At 40.7% G+C, this 21,867-nt stretch overlaps 1 protein-coding gene and 1 long non-coding RNA gene across 3 annotated transcripts in view; both read left to right on the top strand.

The window, feature by feature from the left end:
* LOC135571192 (NLR family CARD domain-containing protein 3-like) overlaps positions 1 to 21,867 on the top strand; it is a 133,751-nt gene that overhangs the window by 85,599 nt on the left and 26,285 nt on the right. Inside the window, exon 1 of one of the 2 annotated variants that reach the window (XM_065016977.1) lies at positions 15,913 to 15,957. The exons of the other annotated variant lie outside the window; for it this stretch is intronic. Within the exon in view, the coding sequence (XP_064873049.1) occupies positions 15,920 to 15,957 (38 nt within the window). The 5' untranslated portion in view covers positions 15,913 to 15,919. Of the gene's footprint in view, positions 1 to 15,912; positions 15,958 to 21,867 lie in introns of those variants that run through there. 2 annotated transcript variants of the gene reach the window in all.
* On the top strand, positions 1,671 to 2,982 carry LOC135571191 (uncharacterized). The gene is made up of 2 exons (XR_010463674.1): positions 1,671 to 1,748; positions 2,229 to 2,982. It is a non-coding gene; the product is annotated as an uncharacterized LOC135571191 (long non-coding RNA).

Genomic DNA, 21,867 nt, shown 5'->3' on the forward strand with positions numbered 1-21,867 from the left:
GCATGTTTTGTTGTAGCCTCTGTTATTGGTAATGGTGAGAGGTTAGCATGTTTTGTTGTAGTCTCTGTTATTGGTAATGGTGAGAGGTTAGCATGTTTTGTTGTAGCCTCTGTTATTGGTAATGGTGAGAGGTTAGTATGTTTTGTTGTAGCCTCTGTTATTGGTAATGGTGAGAGGTTAGTATGTTTTGTTGTAATGGTCAATATATTATTTATTAGATTGTTTAAAAAAATAAATAAAAAATTTACCTTTATTTTAGGATTTAGGATCATTTTTACCTATGTTTTATTTAACTAGGCAAGATCAGTTAAGAACAAATTCTTATTTTCAATGACGGCCTAGGAACAGTGGGTTAACTGCCTGTTAAATGGCAGAACGACAGATTTGTACCTTGTCAGCTTGGGGATTTGAACTTGCAACCTTCCAGTTACTAGTCCAACGCTAGTCAAACGCTCTAACCATTAGGCTACCCTGCCGATCATTCATGATCTTTCTCAATCATGGCATCATCAGTCACAAGCTGATGTAGTCACTGTGTTCAAAGAATATGGGATCAAATACTCAACTTTTGACTAATTTAATAAACTATAAGTGAATTGGTCAGAATACTTATAACTTCTTCAAATAGACTAGGTACATAACGTACTTTTTTTTTTCTAAATCGTGAAACAGATTGTATTAAAATACCCTCAAATAAAAGGTGACATTATATACTGTTGAAAAAAATATACTGCCACTAATTTCACCACCAAAGAATAGCAGTGTGATTTTAATATGATTTGACTCTTTGCAGGCTGTCAGGCTGTCTAGTCACAGAGGAAGGCTGTGCTTCTCTGGTCTCAGCTCTGAGGTCAAAACCCCTCACACCTGAGAGAGCTGGACCTGAGCTACAATCACCCAGGAGACTCAGGAGTCAGACTGCTCTCTGCTGGACTGGAGGATCCACACTGCAGACTGGAGAAACTCAAGTATGTAGAGGGTTTATGTCAATGTTCATATCAGACATGTTGGACTTATCAGGCTGGTTAAGACAAACATTATTACCACTTGGACAGAAATAAGTGCTGACTGCTGACTGTGTGTGTGTGTGTGTGTCCAGTGTGTGTGTGTCTCCAGTGTGTGTGTCTCCAGTGTGTCCAGTGTGTGTTCATTGTGTGTGTGTGTGTGTGTGTGTCCAGTGTGTGTGTGTCCAGTGGACACTTGCCACACGCACACTGGACACACACACACAATGAACACACACTGGACACACTGGAGACACACACACACACTGGACACACACACACACACACACACACACTGGAGACACACACACACTGGACACACACACACACACTGGACACACGCACACTGGACACACACACACAATGAACACACACTGGACACACACACACACACTGGAGACACACACACACACACACACACACACTGGAGACGCACACACACTAGAGACACACACACACACACACTGGAGACGCACACACACTGGAGACACACACACACACACTGGAGACACACACACACACACTGGAGACACACACACACACACTGGAGACACACACACACACACACTGGAGACATGCACACACACACACACACTGGAGACACACACACACACACACTGGAGACCCACACACACTGGAGTGTGTGAGTTCAGGTGTATCCCTCAATGACTGTCTGTTCTTCTGCTTACCGCTACATTGTGGAACATGGTGGAGAGAACAGAATGAATCCTGGGATTAGAAAATGTGAGTGTTGACTGCTGTGAAGAATATAGGGTTCAAGAATCAATCTTAATTCAAGTTAAGTCCAAGTCAAAGACCACCATCATTACTGACTTGGTCATATTAAATATCAGCTGTAGTTCTACAGAAGCAGAAATCAGGGACACCAACGTTTACAAAGAGTTGCTTTGACTGTGTGTGTGTGTGTGTGTGTGTGTGTGTGTGTGTGTGTGTGTGCGTGCGTGCGTGCGTGCGTGCGTGCGTGCGTGCGTGCGTGCGTGCGTGCGTGCGTGCGTGCGTGCGTGCGTGTGTAATTAATGGGAATAAGTGTGTTTTATATTACCATACAGTATAACATATGATCATTCAACAAGTCTCAAGTTACCTAAACTTCTCCTTTTGATACCTAGAAACATCTACATTACATGAATTAGTGAAAAGTGAGTTAACATTCTAATGTGAATGATGATGATTTCTAATTTTGTGTCTGGTTTCATCCATCAGATGTCTGTGATCTCACACTGGACCTAAACACAGTAAACAGACACCTCTCTCTGTCTGAGGAGAACAGAAAGGTGACATGGAGGAGAGAGAAGCAGCCGTATCCTGATCACCCAGAGAGATTTAAGGACTGGCAGCAGGTGCTGTGTAGAGAGGGTCTGACTGGGCGCTGTTACTGGGAGGTAGAGAGGAGTGGGAGAGGTGCTGTTATAGGAGTGACATATAAAGGAATCAGCAGGGGAGGAAGGGGTAGGGACAGTAGGCTTGGATACAATGACAAGTCCTGGAGTCTGTACTGCTGTGACAACCGTTACTATGCCTGGCACAATAATAATCTCACTACCATAGATGTCCCCTCCTCCGGCTCCCACAGAGTAGGAGTGTATCTGGACTGGCCAGCCGGCACTCAGTCCTTCTATAGAGCCTCCTCTGACACACTGACCCACCTGTTCACATTCACCTCCACATTCACTGAGCGCCTCTATCCAGGGTTTTGGGTTTGGGGTGATGGCGACTCAGTGTCCCTGAAATAATAATAATTGTTACACAGACACGCACACGCACACACACACACACACACACTGAACACACACACACACACACACACTGGACACACACACACACGAGCTGGACACACACACACTGGACAAACACACACAAACACACAATTGGACACACACACAAAATGGACAAAAACACAAACACACACACACACACACTGGACAAACACACAAACACACACACACACACACACACACTGGACAAACAAAAACACACACGCTGGACACAGACATACACACGCTGGACACACACACACACTGGACACACACACACACACACTGGACACACACACACTGGACACACACAAAAAAACACACACACACACACACTGGACACACACACAAAAACACACACACACACACACTGGACAAACACACAAACACACACACACACACACACTGGACAAACACACACAATGGACTCACAAAAACACAAACACAACACACACACAATGGACAAACAAACACACACACACACACACACGAACACACACACACACACACACACACACACACACACTGAACACACACACACATTGAACAAACACACACACACTGGACAAAAACAAACAGCCACACTGGACAAACACACACACACACACACACACACACACACACACACACACACACACACTGGACAAACAAAAACACACACACACACACACACACACAAACACTGGACACACACACACACTGGACACACTGGACACACACACTGGACACACACACACACACACACACAAACACTGGACAAACACACACACACACACTGGACAAACACAAACACACACACTGGACACACTGGACACACACATTGGACACACACATTGGACACACACACTGGACAAACACACACACACACACTGGACACACTGGACACACACATTGGACACACACACACACACATGCGCGTCTTCCTATAGTTGTGAGGACCTTGACCCAGGACCTCTTACGATAACACTGTTAAAATACCAATAATAATAATGATAATTTGTTGTCTTTTATGTTGAACAACAAATTGTACAATTATATACAATTATATATATATAATTACACTGGACAAACAAACACACACAAAAACAGAGTGGACACACACACACACACAGGACACACACACTGGACAAACACACACTGAATGGACAAACACACACACACACACACACATACAGGACACACACTGGACACACACATTGGACACACACACACACACACACACACATGTTTTAGATGGATCCTCTGTTTATCATCTTGTTTTATACTGTTTTAGATGGATCCTCTGTTTATCATCTTGTTTTATATTGTTTTAGATGGATCCTCTGTTTATCATCTTGTTTTATACTGTTTTAGATGGATCCTCTGTTTATCATCTTGTTTTATTGTTTTATACTGTTTTATCTTGATACTGTTTTGGATCCTCTGTTTATCATCTTGTTTTATACTGTTTTAGATGGATCCTCTGTTTATCATCTTGTTTTATACTGTTTTAGATGGATCCTCTGTTTATCATCTTGTTTTATACTGTTTTATACTGTTTTATCTTGATGTTTTAGATCCTCTGTTTATCATCTTGATCCTCTTTTATATCTTGTTTTTAGATGGATCCTCTGTTTTATCATCTTGTTTTTTATACTGTTTTAGATGGATCCTCTGTTTATCATCTTGTTTTATACTGTTTTAGATGGTTTTATACTGTTTTAGATGGATCTCTGTTTATCATCTTGTTTTATACATCTTGTTTATCATACTGTTTTAGATGGATCCTCTGTTTATCATCTTGTTTTATACTGTTTTAGATGGATCCTCTGTTTATCATCTTGTTTTATACTGTTTTAGATGGATCCTCTGTTTTCATCTTGTTTTATACTGTTTTAGATGGATTTAAACATTTCTTACAATAACACCGTTTTAAGATAACAATGTGATCATTTGTTGTATGTTTTTATGTTGAATAACAAATTGTACAATTATATATATATGCTCTATAGTTGTACTTGTATACAAGGATATATTGTACTTTTCATAATAAAACATAATTGAATCTAGAAAAAGCCTGTTCATTGTGAAAACAGTTTGGTTATCGATTCTTCATTGCCTCTGACAGTCGCAGGTTGATGTTTGTCATGAATCTTGACCTGAAGGCAGGTTGACGTTTGTCATGAATCTTGACCTGGAGGCAGGTTGATGTTTGTCATGAATCTTGACCTGGAGGCAGGTTGATGTTTGTCATGAATCTTGACCTGGAGGCAGGTTGACGTTTGTCATGAATCTGACCTGGAGGCAGGTTGATGTTTGTCATGAATCTTGACCTGGAGGCAGGTTGATGTTTGTCATGAATCTTGACCTGGAGGCAGGTTGACGTTTGTCATGAATCTTGACCTGGAGGCAGGTTGACGTTTGTCATGAATCTTGACCTGGAGGCAGGTTGATGTTTGTCATGAATCTTGACCTGGAGGCAGGTTGATGTTTGTCATGAATCTTGACCTGGAGGCAGGTTGATGTTTGTCATGAATCTTGACCTGGAGGCAGGTTGATGTTTGTCATGAATCTTGACCTGGAGGCAGGTTGATGTTTGTCTTGAATCTTGACCCTCAGTCCCCAGGTGGGTAGATGGCAGGTTGTATAAAGAGAAGCTAGTGATGTGGGGTTCTCTTGAATCTTAACCCTCAGTCCCCAGGTGGGTAGATGGCAGGTTGAATAAAGAGAAGCTAGTGATGTGGGGGTTCTCTCATAACCCTCAGTTCCCAGGTGGGTAGATGGCAGGTTGAATAAAGAGAAGCTAGTGATGTGGGGGTTCTCTCATAACCCTCAGTCCCCAGGTGGGTAGATGGCAGGTTGAATAAAGAGAAGCTAGTGATGTGGGGTTCTCTCATAACCCTCAGTCCCCAGGTGGGTAGATGGCAGGTTGAATAAAGAGAAGCTAGTGATGTGGGGTTCTCTCATAACCCTCAGTCCCCAGGTGGGTAGATGGCAGGTTGAATAAAGAGAAGCTAGTGATGTGGGGTTCTCTCATAACCCTCAGTCCCCAGGTGGGTAGATGGCAGGTTGAATAAAGAGAAGCTAGTGATGTGGGGTTCTCTCATAACCCTCAGTCCCCAGGTGGGTAGATGGCAGGTTGAATAAAGAGAAGCTAGTGATGTGGGGGTTCTCTCATAACCCTCAGTTCCCAGGTGGGTAGATGGCAGGTTGAATAAAGAGAAGCTAGTGATGTGGGGGTTCTCTCATAACCCTCAGTTCCCAGGTGGGTAGATGGCAGGTTGAATAAAGAGAAGCTAGTGATGTGGGGGTTCTCTCATAACCCTTAGTCCCCAGGTGGGTAGATGGCAGGTTGAATAAAGAGAAGCTAGTGATGTGGGGTTCTCTCATAACCCTCAGTCCCCAGGTGGGTAGATGGCAGGTTGAATAAAGAGAAGCTAGTGATGTGGGGTTCTCTCATAACCCTCAGTCCCCAGGTGGGTAGATGGCAGGTTGAATAAAGAGAAGCTAGTGATGTGGGGGTTCTCTCATAACCCTCAGTCCCCAGGTGGGTAGATGGCAGGTTGAATAAAGAGAAGCTAGTGATGTGGGGTTCTCTCATAACCCTCAGTCCCCAGGTGGGTAGATGGCAGGTTGAATAAAGAGAAGCTAGTGATGTGGGGGTTCTCTCATAACCCTCAGTCCCCAGGTGGGTAGATGGCAGGTTGAATAAAGAGAAGCTAGTGATGTGGGGGTTCTCTCATAACCCTCAGTCCCCAGGTGGGTAGATGGCAGGTTGAATAAAGAGAAGCTAGTGATGTGGGGGTTCTCTCATAACCCTTAGTCCCCAGGTGGGTAGATGGCAGGTTGAATAAAGGATTTTTTTAATCAATAATGACTAATTATGTATATATTTCAATCAGGACTGACTAATCAGAATACTATTATGTTACTGTATATGTACTAATCAGAATACTATTATGTTACTGTATATGTATGCATTTTCTTTTAACCTTAGTACTGAATATAATGTGTAAATATAATCAAGAATTAGAGCAATGACTGTCTGTTCCTTGGTAGAAATGAATGAACTTATAGCCAGACTGGCTAGAATGCTTATCTACACAGGCAGACCTTGGCTCGGATCATAAATGATCTAAGTGTTGAGAACCATACAGACATTGTACTGGAGCGGAGATGAGACGGGGTAGACGGGGTAGTACGAAAACTAATGACGTCATTTTCAGTTTATAATCTGTGGTAAACTGTATCGTGTTCAGTACTCTCGAGAATAAACGCTGTTGATTGGTTTTGAGACTGGTCTCTGTCCATTTCATGCAAATAAGAGTCTTACAAATTCTTAGGAATTGACAGTGTTTAATTTTAATTGGGTATTAAAACATATAGGAATTTAATTTCTGTAACAGGTGATAACTGTGTTTGTGGAGTAAAGTATGTGTATCTGTTGGTTTGAAATAAACTTTGAGTGAATATCAGTGAATATTGTTTTTTGAGACTGATTTATGTGATTAAAGAAAACTGTAGTATCCAATACGTGTACTTCACATGGATCTATTATGTTTTTAACCTTAATGGATGGGTGGTGACTGTTGAGAATGATAATGAATTCAGTGAATAGTTGGATATCATGAGGCCAGGCTCCTATAATGTCGTCTAGAAGTCTGTAATATAATGTAGGTTGATGTGGGCACTTGGCCAATGCCTCTCTCTCCCATTCAGCCATGTAAATGTTTGCATATTCCGGGGGCAAATTTCTTGCCCATAGCTGTTCCCTCCACCTGTAAGTATTGCTTATCATTGAACATAAAGTCGTTGTGCGTGAGGCTGATTTCTAATAATTGTAGTATTTCATTCTCTGGTCTATTGCTATCTGGGTGTGCATGGAAAATATTTCTGACCGTCTGTACTCCTGTTGCTGTATTTATGTTAGTGTATAAGCTATTAATGTCTATAGTGGAGATATATGTTTGGGAGTGAACAACTATGGGTTTGATCTTCTCAAGAAAGTGATAAGTGTCTCTGAGGTAGCTGGGGTGTCTAGTGGAGAGAGGGTTGATATAATGATCAATATATTGGGCTCTGTTGTATGATTCACTATTACAGTCTGATACGATTGGCCTGCCAGGAGGAACTTCATAGGGAATAGTCCAGGTTTCTGGTTCTTTATGAATTTTGCAAAGCAGATAAAACAGTCTAGGTGGTGGAGTGTCTGGTCCAAATAGAAAGTCTGATGTGCCGTTTATCATAAAGTGTTTGTATGATTCTACGTAATGTAGTCTGGGTCTGTGGTTGTAGGCTGTTTCCTATTGGTACATAATACTTGGTGTTGGATAACTGTCTATTTGCCTCGTATGTGTATTGATGTTTATCTAGGACCACTGTTTCAGATCCCTTATCTGCCGGTTTCAATATTATGTGAGGGTTGTTTATAAGTTCTTTTATGGCTTGTCTTTCGATGCGGGTGATGTTGTCCTCTCTATCTGCCTGGGTGTGATAGTTGTGAAGGGTGTCTTGGTCGGTTCTGATTAGGTTCTTTACCCTCCTATCTATCTGGGACAGTTTGGGTTCCCAGATTGAAGGAAGGGTGAATGGTAAATGGTTGTCATTCGTCTGATAGTCAAAGTAGTCTAGAAGTTTAAGTCGTCTATGATATTTATATGTGTCCCTATGAAGTTCCTCCCAGTCAAATTTACCAGGGCGGGGAATGAAAGACAACCCCCTCTCCAAAAGTTGGGTCTGTGCTGTTGTGAGTTGAAAAGACTTGGATAAATTCATGATGTTTGATGAGAAGGGGTCAACTACCCCCTCTGCTGGGTAATCTAAGAAAGCAACTGGGGGAGGAAAGGGGGGAGAGAGTACAGGGGGTTGGGGGGAAAAGAAGGGTGTGGTATGGCTAGGTGGATCCAAATTGTGGGTAGAGCCTATTCTAAATGTAGCTGCTCACACCAATTCTTAAAAATGAGGTCTGTTGTGGTTGTTGTCCAGTGTATCAGGTCTGTTGTTGTGTGGAATTCATCATGGGGTATCTCCAAGAGAAATGGGCCATGTGTGGTGATGTAACCGTTAATGACTGAGGTTTCGTTTTCGATCTGGTGAAAGGAGGTGTGAGTGGTTAATAATGGGGATGTAAATAATTGCATTAGGGAAAGTGACTCTTGCTTCCTTGTGCATTGATGCAATCTGTTTGATTGATGTTTTGTATGGGTCATTATCCATATTGTTTATGCCCACCGAGAGAACCACTATGCATGCTGGTGTCTAAATGAACCTCTGTTTTCTCCAGAACATTTGTGAAATGATCAAATCTTGCTCCAGGGTAACTGTCCACTTGTATGTTTGGGTTATGAAATGGAGGGATTCTATTAACATTTGAGTCTCCCAAGACTAGTATTGGTTTATTTCCCTTAAAATTCCAATCCGCCACCTTGCCTTTTGGTCTGTCTTTATGGAACGATGGTTTCTGAAGGGTTGCTGGGGTTGGGGGTTGATGCTGGGGCTGAGGCTGGGGTTGGGGGTTGATGCTGGGGCTGAGGCTGGGGGTTGATGGTGGGGCTGGGGTTGGGGGTTGATGCTGGGGCTGGGGCTGAGGCTGGGGTTGATGCTGGGGCTGGGGCTGAGGCTGGGGTTGGGGGTTGATGCTGGGGCTGGGGCTGAGGCTGGGGTTGGGGGTTGATGCTGGGGCTGGGGCTGAGGCTGGGGTTGGGGTTGATGCTGGGGCTGAGGCTGGGGTTGATGCTGGGGCTGAGGCTGGGGTGAGGCTGGGGTTGATGCTGGGGCTGAGGCTGGGGTTGATGCTGGGGCTGAGGCTGGGGTTGGCTGGGGCTGAGGCTGGGGTTGGGGGCTGATGCTGGGTTTGGGGGTTGATGCTGGGGCTGAGGCTGGGGTTGGGGTTGATGCTGGGGCTGAGACGGGGTTGGGGGTTGATGCTGGGGCTGAGACGGGGTTGGGGGTTGATGCTGGGGCTGAGGCTGGGGCTGAGGTTGGAATTCAAACTGGGGTGAGTATGTTGAGGCGCCAGTTATACAGGGGTCTCGGACTGGCAGTGACATGGTGTCTTTTTGGGAAGGGCTCAGATTGGTTGTTTTTGGGTTGTTGCCCATTGTTTTGTCCATTAGGCTCACCCCCTGATGTGGCGCCTCGTGTTGGTGAGAGCGATAGAGGTGAAATCCTTTCCAAGATTTTAACTGAAACATTGCTGTGTTTAGGAGTTTTAACCAGGGGATTGGGGAGTGTTGCTATAACATTGAGGGTTTCTGGCTGCAGGCCCTATGGTGGAACTCAACTGGGGCCTGAATTAAATTAGAGGTGTTAGTGGTTATCAATTCAAGGTTGGAGCCTATGGTGGGCGATGGGGGACCAATGATACTTTGAATACTGTTCTCCTGGGTGGTCCCTGGGTTATTTAATCTCTGTGGGTCATGAGGGGAAGTGGAGGTAGGGGTTCTCATAATCTCCTTTCCTTTTACTTTGGAAGAAAGTGGGTGCCATGTTGTTCTTAGAATAAGATAAGTTGGAATGAGATGGGGAGGGAGTGGGGGCCATGTTGTTCTTAGAATGAGAGGGGGAGGGAGTGGGGGCCATGTTGTTCTTAGAATGAGATGGGGAGGGAGTGGGGGCCATGTTGTTCTTAGAATGAGATGGGGAGGGAGTGGGGGGGGTGGGGCCATGTTGTTCTTAGAATGAGATGGGGAGGGAGTGGGGGCCATGTTGTTCTTAGAAATGAGATGGGGATGTTGTTCTTAGAATGAGATGGGGAGGGAGTGGGTATAATGTTGTTCTTAGAATGAGATGGGGAGGGATGGGGGCCATGTTGTTCTTAGAATGAGATGGGGAGGGAGTGGGGGCTATGTTGTTCTTAGAATGAGATGGGAAGGAGTGGGGGCCATGTTGTTCTTAGAATGAGATGGGGGGGAGTGGGGGCCATGTTGTTCTTAGTGGGGGCCATGTTGTTCTTAGTATGAGATGGGGAGTTGGGGCAATATTGCTGACATCTCTCTGTGTCTGCGAAGGTGCAACAGGGGATGAGGGTGTTGAGGTACGGATCCCTATCTCAGTAGAAGATTGTGTCTGAGGAAGAGGAGGATACTGATTATTTAGCTTCTGGTTTAAAGAGCACTGTGCTGGGGTAGGGCGTGGCCCCAATGGTGATGATCGTTTTTGAGAAGCCTGAGGCTTAACTAGAGGAGAGAACTTGGGTAAAGGAGGGAAGTCCTCCAACGAGGATGAGAAAGGAACTGGTGCTGAAGTGGTGGGCAGAGAAATCAACTGTGGTGGGGCCTGGATTTGAGCTGAGGCTGTATGCCAGGGGTTCTGTTGTTGTTCCAGTGGACCGGGAGCCAATGTGGTTATTGGCTGGGGGGAGGCTGAGGGGAAGGGGAGCTCTGTAGTGGGGTAAGAAAGGGAGTTGTCTGTTGTGAATTTCTAAGGAATGGTTCAAAATTGTTTCCACTGTAGTGATGGTAGTGTGTGTCAGTTTGTGTGTTTATCTCTTATGCGCCCAATCCACAGCTTTTGGGTTGGGGTTGGGGTTGGGTTAGGGTTAGGGTTGGGGTTGGGTTGGGGTTGGGTTGGGTTAGGGTTGGGTTAGGGTTGGGTTGGGTTAGGGTTGGGTTGGGGTTGGGTTGGGTTAGGGTTGGGTTAGGGTTGGGTTGGGTTGGGGTGAAGCCAGCATGGTGATGGACATGAGTATAAGGTTTGAAGACATATAATTCATTCTGTATTGATGTGTTTTAACCAGACTTCTAGTCCTGTAAACAGAGAGAACAGGGTTATGGTTGGGTTGGGTAGGGTTGGGTTGGGTTGAAGCCAGTATTGATGTGTTTTAACCAGACTTCTAGTCCTGTAAACAGAGAGAACAACATACATGGACTTGTGTTTAACACGGTTTCATGTATTTTAATCATGTTCATTTGTAACTCTCTCTGTATGACAGATTCTCAGTAGGTTTCCATAGTCCATTAACCTAACAGCCTGGCAGGTCTACACACACACACACACACACACACACACACACACACACACACACACACACACACAGAGAGAGAGAGAGAGAGAGAGAGAGAGAGAGAGAGAGAGAGAGAGAGAGAGAGATAGAGAGAGAGACAGAGAGACAGAGAGACAGAGATTGGGTATTGTGGGAATCTTTAATCAGGATGGCTCATTCGGCAGGTCATAGTCTATGTTTGTGAGAGAGAGAGGAGTGTGGAGACTGTAGAGGGGTAGACGGAGAGAAGAGAGAGAGGAGTGTGGAGACTCTAGAGGGGTAGACGGAGAGAAGAGAGAGAGAGGAGACCGGAGACATTATCACCACCTACCACTAGAGGGCGACTAATACACCGTTTTGTTAGTTTGTCATTTGTTCATGGTAAGAAAAGAAATTGGGAAGATTTGGAAGGATTCTGAATGGAGGAATGGTCTAAGATCACTCCCAATGTGTTCTCCAACTCATAACACCTTTTAGAAAAAGGCTCAGTGCCATTATCCACACAAGGTGAGGTATTGAAAGGCGTGTCAATTTTGACCCCGAACCTTTAGAGAGAAAAAATATTACTTGTTAAACACAATCCCTTTCTCTGAGCCATATTGTATTAGTAGAAAATCATTTAATTTCACCATTTTGTTTGAGCATAAAATATAGCTCCGTCTTGGAATGATTTATTTTATAACATCATTTTTACAAATCTTTATCAGGGTGTCAATAATTTGGGACCCCGTTGTATCCTTCACAGTTAGAGATATGTTGAACCTGGATCATCATAATGATTCTACATGTTATAGTATGAACCTGGATCATCATAATGATTCTACATGTTATAGTATGAACCTGGATCATCATAATGATTCTACATGTTATAGTATGAACCTGGATCATCATAATGATTCTACATGTTATAGTATGAACCTGGATCATCATAATGATTCTACATGTTATAGTATGAACCTGGATCATCATAATGATTCTACATGTTATAGTATGAACCTGGATCATCATAATGATTCTACATGTTATAGTATGAACCTGGATCCATCATAATGATTCTACATGTTATAGTATGAACCTGGATCATCATAATGATTCTACATGTTATAGTATGAACCTGGATCATCATAATGATTCTACATGTTATAGTATGAACCTGGATCATCATAATGATTCTACATGTTATAGTATGAACCTGGATCATCATAATGATTCTACATGTTATAATATGAACCTGGATCATCATAATGATTCTACATGTTATAGTATGAACCTGGATCCATCATAATGATTCTACATGTTATAATATGAACCTGGATCCATCATAATGATTCTACATGTTATAATATGCCTTGGCCTTTACTGACCAAAGGTTAAACTGCTGTTATGGTTATGATATACTATGGTGTTGTGTCACTAGACTTTGACCAGATATTATTACATCCAAAGATCAACTGTACCTAGAACATAGATACAGAGACACTTGTCATCAGGAAGGTTCTCTCTCAGCACAACGGAAAATATCTCAATGACTTGACATGTTCTGGTTGTGAATTCAGGCTACATGTTGTTCGGTAAGACTCTTCCCAGGGATTATTGTAAAGTGAAGTAGAGAATTAAATGTCTGGTGTTATTTTAGTGTAGTGAATGACAGTAAAACACTCAGATCTAACAGTCCATTTCACCTGGGACAGCTACGTGACAGTTCAATCATACAAAATGGCGCTAACTGGGTGTAGTCAAGTCACATTCAATAACATGTTGTTCATATAGCTAACTGGGTGTAGTCAAGTCACATTCAATAACATGTTGTTCATATAGCTAACTGGGTGTAGTCAAGTCACATTCAATAACATGTTGTTCATATAGCTAACTGGGTGTAGTCAAGTCACATTCAATAACATGTTGTTCATATAGCTAACTGGGTGTAGTCAAGTCACATTCAATAACATGTTGTTCATATAGCTAACTGGGTGTAGTCAAGTCACATTCAATAACATGTTGTTCATATAGCTAACTGGGTGTAGTCAAGTCACATTCAATAACATGTTGTTCATATAGCTAACTGGGTGTAGTCAAGTCACATTCAATAACATGTTGTTCATATAGCTAACTGGGTGTAGTCAAGTCACATTCAATAACATGTTGTTCATATAGCTAACTGGGTGTAGTCAAGTCACATTCAATAACATGTTGTTCATATAGCTAACTGGGTGTAGTCAAGTCACATTCAATAACATGTTGTTCATATAGCTAACTGGGTGTAGTCAAGTCACATTCAATAACATGTTGTTCATATAGCTAACTGGGTGTAGTCAAGTCACATTCAATAACATGTTGTTCATATAGCTAACTGGGTGTAGTCAAGTCACATTCAATAACATGTTGTTCATATAGCTAACTGGGTGTAGTCAAGTCACATTCAATAACATGTTGTTCATATAGCTAACTGGGTGTAGTCAAGTCACATTCAATAACATGTTGTTCATATAGCTAACTGGGTGTAGTCAAGTCACATTCAATAACATGTTGTTCATATAGCTAACTGGGTGTAGTCAAGTCACATTCACTGGGTGTAGTCAAGTCACATTCAATCATGTTGTTCATATAGCTAACTGGGTGTAGTCAAGTCACATTCAATAACATGTTGTTCATATAGCTAACTGGGTGTAGTCAAGTCACATTCAATAACATGTTGTTCATATAGCTAACTGGGTGTAGTCAAGTCACATTCAATAACATGTTGTTCATATTTGTGGGTTAACAATAGCTAACTTTTCATCACATTCAATAACAAATAGCTAACTGGGTTTCAAGAATATCAGAACATTTGTTGTTTTCTAAATTCCAATGAGCTCCTGCTTCCTGTTGTAATTAGCTAACTGGGTGTAGTGAAAGTCACTGAACATACTTTTCTTAACATTAATATTATGAACTGAATTCAGTAACAGCATCATAATATCATACCTGTTGAACAAAACAACACACTAGAATGAGAGAAATTATTAAAAGAGAAAGTGAGACATTATTATTATTATTATTATTATATTAACCTAATACAATCACATTCAATAACATTTTCATGTGATGCATTAAATCACCTGACTGTTTGGATGTGTCTGTTAGTAAATGTTTTATCTCTAAGAGATAATGAATAAAAGAGAACATATGACCTTCAAGAAATACTGTGTTAACCACAACCAACATGTTGGATCTCTGTTTAGTTGTCACTGTGTTAACCACAACCAACATGTGGATCTCTGTTTAGTTGTCACTGTGTTAACCACAACCAACATGTTGATCTCTGTTTAGTTGTCACTGTGTTAACCACAACCAACATGTTGGATCTCTGTTTAGTTGTCACTGTGTTAACCACAACCAACATGTTGGATCTCTGTTTAGTTGTCACTGTGTTAACCACAACCAACATGTTGGATCTCTGTTTAGTTGTCACTGTGTTAACCACAACCAACATGTTGGATCTCTGTTTAGTTGTCACTGTGTTAACCACAACCAACATGTTGGATCTCTGTTTAGTTGTCACTGTGTTAATAACCACAACCAACATGTTGGATCTCTGTTTAGTTGTCACTGTGTTAACCACAACCAACATGTTGGATCTCTGTTTTAGTTGTCACTGTGTTAACCACAACCAACATGTTGGATCTCTGTTTAGTTGTCACTGTGTTAACCACAACCAACATGCTGGATCTCTGTTTAGTTGTCACTGTGTTAACCACAACCAACATGTTGGATCTCTGGTTAGTTGTCAACTGTTGTTTGTTAACTAAAACGTGTTTCCACCAACATGTTGGATCTCTGTTTTAGTTGTCACTTGTTCTGTAAAACATGTTGGTTCTCATTTTAGTTGTCACTGTGTTTAACCACAACCAACATGTTGGATCTCTGTTTAGGGGACAGTTCTCTAAAATGAGTCTCTCTGGAGCAGAAACACAGGGGGCCACACCTCTAAAATGAGTCTCACTGAGGGAGACAGACACACACACACCCACACCTCTAAAATGAGTCTCTGAGGATGACACAACACCCTGCCTCTAAAATGAGTCTCTCTGAGGAGAGAGAGGAGGGGGATCTCTGTTTAGTTGTCACACTGTGTTAACCACAACCAACATGTTGATCTCTGTTTAGTTGTCCTAACCACAGCCAACCCTGCCTCTAAAATGAGACTCTCTGGGGAACATGACACCAAAGCTAAGAGGTGAGATTACAATGTTGTTTGTTTCTAAAACGTGTTTCCACCATTTTTTCACATTTGTTATTTATCAGACAGTATTGCTCAGGGAAACCAGAAAGGGTTGTCTGTAAATATACAGAAAAGATTTTAATTCATAGTTTTTTGTGTTATGAAGTGTTTTACAGTTTTTAGAAAATATATAGAACCCTTTAATGGAATGTTTGTATCTTGTATTTTAGACTGTGATATTGGTTGTCTCACCAGCAACCACACACACACACACACACACACTTTACACACAACACACACACACACACACACACACACACACACACACACACACACAACACACACACACACACACACACACACACACACACACACACACACACACACACACACACACACACACACACACACACACACACACACACACACACACACACCTCTATAAAATGTTAGCATGACACAATCATTGAGCCTCTTAATTATGATCTAATATGTTGGCAGCAAAACTTTATAGTTTTATTCTGATCGTTGTTACAAGCTGAATTCTGACAATATATCCGTTATATCAACACACTCTTCACTCCTGTTGAAACCAAAAAGGGTTTTATCTTCCTACAATATACAGAACCACTAAAGTTCTATATAGAACCCTTTATAGGAGGTTAGGAAGTGTCTGAGTATACAGTATATATAGAATATATATAGAACCCTTTATAGGAGGTTAGGAAGTGTCTGAGTATACAGTATATATAGAATATATATAGAACCCTTTATAGGAGGTTAGGAAGTGTCTGAGTATACAGTATATATAGAATATATATAGAACCCTTTATAGGAGGTTAGGAAGTGTCAGAGTATACAGTATATATAGAATATATATAGAACCCTTTATAGGAGGTTCTCTTGTGGTGAAGGAGAGTCGGACCAAAAGTAGCGTAATATGATTCATGATATTTTAATGAAGGAAAAACTATACATGAAGAAAATAGAAAATAATGAAATGTGAAAACCGTTATAAACAGCCCTATCTGATGCAAACACAAAGACAGGAACAATCATACAAAACATCAAAGAATATGAACCCTTTATAGGAGGTTCCCAATCAGAGTATACAGTATATATAGAATATGATTAGAACCTTTATAGGAGGTTAGAAGTGTCTAGACAATACAGTATATATAGAATATATAAAACCCTTTATAGGAAAAACACAGTATACAAAATAAACCCATGTCAGAACCCTTTATAGGAGGTTGGAAGTGTCAAATAAATAAAGAAAACACAAAATATATAGAACCCTTTATAGGAGGTTACAAAGTGTCTGACTATACAGTATATATAGAATATATATAGAACCCTTTATAGGAGGTTAGGAAGTGTCTGAGTATACAGTATATATAGAATATATATAGAACCCTTTATAGGAGGTTAGGAAGTGTCTGAGTATACAGTATATATATAGAATATATATAGAACCCTTTATAGGAGGTTAGGAAGTGTCTGAGAATACAGTATATATAGAATATATATAGAACCCTTTATAGGAGGTTAGGAATTGTCTGAGTATACAGTATATATAGAATATATATAGAACCCTTTATAGGAGGTTAGGAAGTGTCTGAGTATACAGTATATATAGAATATATATAGAACCCTTTATAGGAGGTTAGGAAGTGTCTGAGTATACAGTATATATAGAATATATATTTAACCATTTATAGGAGGTTAGCCTGTCTGAGTATACAGTATATATAGAATATATTAGAACCCTTTATAGGAGGTTAGCCTGTCTGAGTATACAGTATATATTTAACCCTTTATATATTGATCAGAACTCTAGAGGTTCTTCTTCACTGAATTGATCTTCATTATATCCAAACACACTGGTGGTCAGGGAGGCATCTCTTTGTTTGAACGATGGTCCACGTCAACTCTGGCATTACAATACATACAATACATACAATACATTACAATACATTTACATTACATTTACAATACAATACAATATATACATTACAATACAATACAATACATACATTACAATACATTACATAGCAAAATACATTACAATACATCTAGGTACTTTACAATAATACATTACATACAATACAGGTATTACAATACATTACAATACATTACATTACAATACAATACAATACAATACATACAATACATTACAATATATTACAATACAGTTTACAATACCAATACAATACAATACAATTTGATACATTACAATACAATACATTACAATACATTACAATATATTACAATACCTTGTTTACAATACAGGGCCTGATACAATAGCCTGGATACATTACAATATACATTACAATACACATACAATACAAGGCAATACAATACAATACATGGTACAATACAATACAATACATACATTACAATACATACATTACAATACAATACAATACATACATTACAATACAATACATTACATACATTACAATACAATACATTACAATACAATACATACATTACAATACATACATTACAATACAATACATACATTACAATACAATACAATACATTACAATACAATACATACATTACAATACATACATTACAATACAATACATACATTACAATACAATACAATACATTACAATACAATACATTACAATACAATACATTACATTACATTACAATACAATACAATACATTACAATACATACATTACAATACATACATTACAATACAATACATACATTACAATACATTACATTACAATACAATACATTACAATACAATACATACAATATAATACATTACAATACAATATAATACAATACATACATTACAATACAATACATTACATTACATTACAATACATTACATTACATTACATACAATATAATACATTACAATACATTACAATACAATATAATACAATACATACATTACAATACAATACATACATTACAATACATTACAATACATACAATACAATACATTACAATACATTACAATATAATACAATACATTACATACATTACATTACAATACATACATGACAATACATTATGTGAGGTTGACAGAGCCATTGGCATTACAATTAGTTACAGCAAACATGTCTGTTCTGCTCCGTTACTTAACCCCCTCCTCTCTTCTTTAGATGGACGGTACACTTTAGTGTTTAACCCCTCCTCTCGTCTTTAGATGGTAGGTAATTTAGTGTTTAACAATCCTCAATCTTCACTAGATGGAGGGTAACTTTAGTGTTTAACCCTCCTCTGGTTCACTTCACTAGATGGAGGTAACTTTAGTGTTTAACCCCTCCTCTCTTCACTAGATGTAGAGTAACTTTAGTGTTTAACCCCTCCTCTCTTCACTAGATGGAAGTAACTTTAGTGTTTAACCCCTCCTCTCTTCTTTAGATGGACGGTAACTTTAGTGTTTAACCCTCCTCTCTTCACTAGATGGACGGTAACTTTAGTGTTTAACCCCTCCTCTCTTCACTAGATGGACAGTAACTTTAGTGTTTAACCCCTCTCTTCTTTAGATGGACTGTAAACTTTAGTGTTTAACCCCTCCTCTCTTCACTAGATGGAGAGGGAGGAGGTAACTTTAGTGTTTAACCCCTCCTCTCTTCACTAGATGGACGGTAACTTTAGTGTTTAACCCCTCCTCTCTTCACTAGATGGAGAGTAACTTTAGTGTTTAACCCCTCCTCTCTTCACTAGATGGACGGTAACTTTAGTGTTTAACCCCTCCTCTCTGGAGAGACTAGATGGACTTTAGTGTTTAACCCCTCCTCTCTTCACTAGATGGACGGTAACTTTAGTGTTTAACCCCTCCTCTCTTCACTAGATGGACGGTAACTTTAGTGTTTAACCCCTCCTCTCTTCACTAGATGGAGGGAGGTAACTTTAGTGTTTAACCCCTCCTCTCTTCACTAGATGGACAGTAACTTTAGTGTTTAACCCCTCCTCTCTTCACTAGATGGAGAGGTAACTTTAGTGTTTAACAGGGAGCCCTCCTCTCTTCACTAGATGGACAGTAACTTTAGTGTTTAACCCCTCCTCTCTTCACTAGATGGACAGTAACTTTAGTGTTTAACCCCTCCTCTCTTCACTAGATGGACAGTAACTTTAGTGTTTAACCCCTCCTCTCTTCACTAGATGGACAGTAACTTTAGTGTTTAACCCCTCCTCTCTTTACTAGATGGACGGAGGACTTTAGTGTTTAACCCCTCCTCTCTTCACTAGATGGACTTGAGTGTTTAACCCCTCCTCTCTTCACTAGAGGACGGTGCCTTTAGTGTTTAACCCCTCCTCTCTTCACTAGATGGAGGTAAGGAGTGTTTAACCCCTCCTCTCTTCACTAGATGGCAGAGGTAACTTTAGTGCTTAACCCCTGGAAGAGGACTAGATGGACGGTAACTTTAGTGTTTAACCCCTCCTCTCTTCACTAGAGGGGCAGTGTAAGTGTTAGTGTTTAACCCCTCATAGTCTTCACTAGATGGACGTTCCAACTTTAGTGAGGAGGCAGAGAGCAGAGAGGACTAGATGGACGGTAACTTTAGTGTTTAACCCCTCCTCTCTTCACTAGATGGATGCGCGGGCCACCGGTAACTTGAGTGTTTAACCTCTCCTCTCTTCACTAGATGGACGGTAACTTTAGTGTTTAACCCCTCCTCTCTTCACTAGATGGAAAGGTAGCTTTAGTGTTTAACCCCTCCTCTCTTCACTAGATGGACTGGAGTGTAAATTAAGGAAGTCTCTTGACTAGATGGACGGTAACTTTAGTGATAACCCCTCCTCTCTTCACTAGATGGACGGTAGACTTTAGTGTATAACCCTCCTCTCTTCACTAGATGGACGGTACCACTTGGGAGTGTTTAACCCCTCCTCTCTTCACTAGATGGACCAGAAGCTTTAGTGTTTAACCCCACCTCTCTTCACTAGATGGACAGTAACTGTTAGTGTTTAACCCCTCCTCTCTTCACTAGATGGACTGGTAACTTTAGTGTTTAACTAGCCCTCTTCACTAGATGGACAGTAACTTTAGTGTTTAACCCCTCCTCTCTTCACCAAGATTAGATGGACGGTAACTTTAGTGTTTAACCCTCCTCTCTTCAGAGATGGACTGGTAACTTTAGTGTTTAACCCCTAATGTAGAGGAGGAGAATGACAATTTGTCTCAGTTCTGAAGTTCAGACAACTCTCTTCACTAGATGGAAGGGTAAATTTAGTGTTTAACCCCTCCTCTCTTCACTAGATGGACGGTAACTTTAGTGTTTAACCCCTGACTAAAATGATCTCTTCACTAGATGGTAGGTAACAAACAGGAGAGACAGTGTTTAACCCCTCCTCTCTTCACTAGATGGACGTTAATGCTTTAGTGTTTAACCCCTCCTCTCTTCACTAGATGGGCGGTAACTTTAGTGTTTAACCCCTCCTCTCTTCACTAGATGGACTTTAGTGTTTAACCCCTCCTCTCTTCACTAGATGGACTTTAGTGTTTAACCCCTCCTCTCTTCACTAGATGGACTGTAACTTTAGTGTTTAACCCTCCTCTCTTCACTAGATGGACGGTAACTTTAGTGTTTAACCCCTCCTCTCTTCACTAGATGGACGGTAACTTTAGTGTTTAACCCCTCCTCTCTTCACTAGATGGACGGTAACTTTAGTGTTTAACCCCTCCTCTCTTCACTAGATGGACGGTAACTTTAGTGTTTAACCCCTCCTCTCTTCACTAGATGGACAGTAACTTTAGTGTTTAACCCCTCCTCTCTTCATTAGATGGAATAACTTTAGTGTTTAACCCCTCCTCTCTTCACTAGATGGACGGTAACTTTAGTGTTTAACCCCTCCTCTCTTCACTAGATGGACGGTAACTTTAGTGTTTAACCCCTCCTCTCTTCACTAGATGGACGGTAACTTTAGTGTTTAACCCCTCCTCTCTTCA

Source organism: Oncorhynchus nerka, unplaced genomic scaffold (assembly GCF_034236695.1).
Source record: "Oncorhynchus nerka isolate Pitt River unplaced genomic scaffold, Oner_Uvic_2.0 unplaced_scaffold_701, whole genome shotgun sequence".
NCBI lineage: Eukaryota > Metazoa > Chordata > Actinopteri > Salmoniformes > Salmonidae > Oncorhynchus > Oncorhynchus nerka.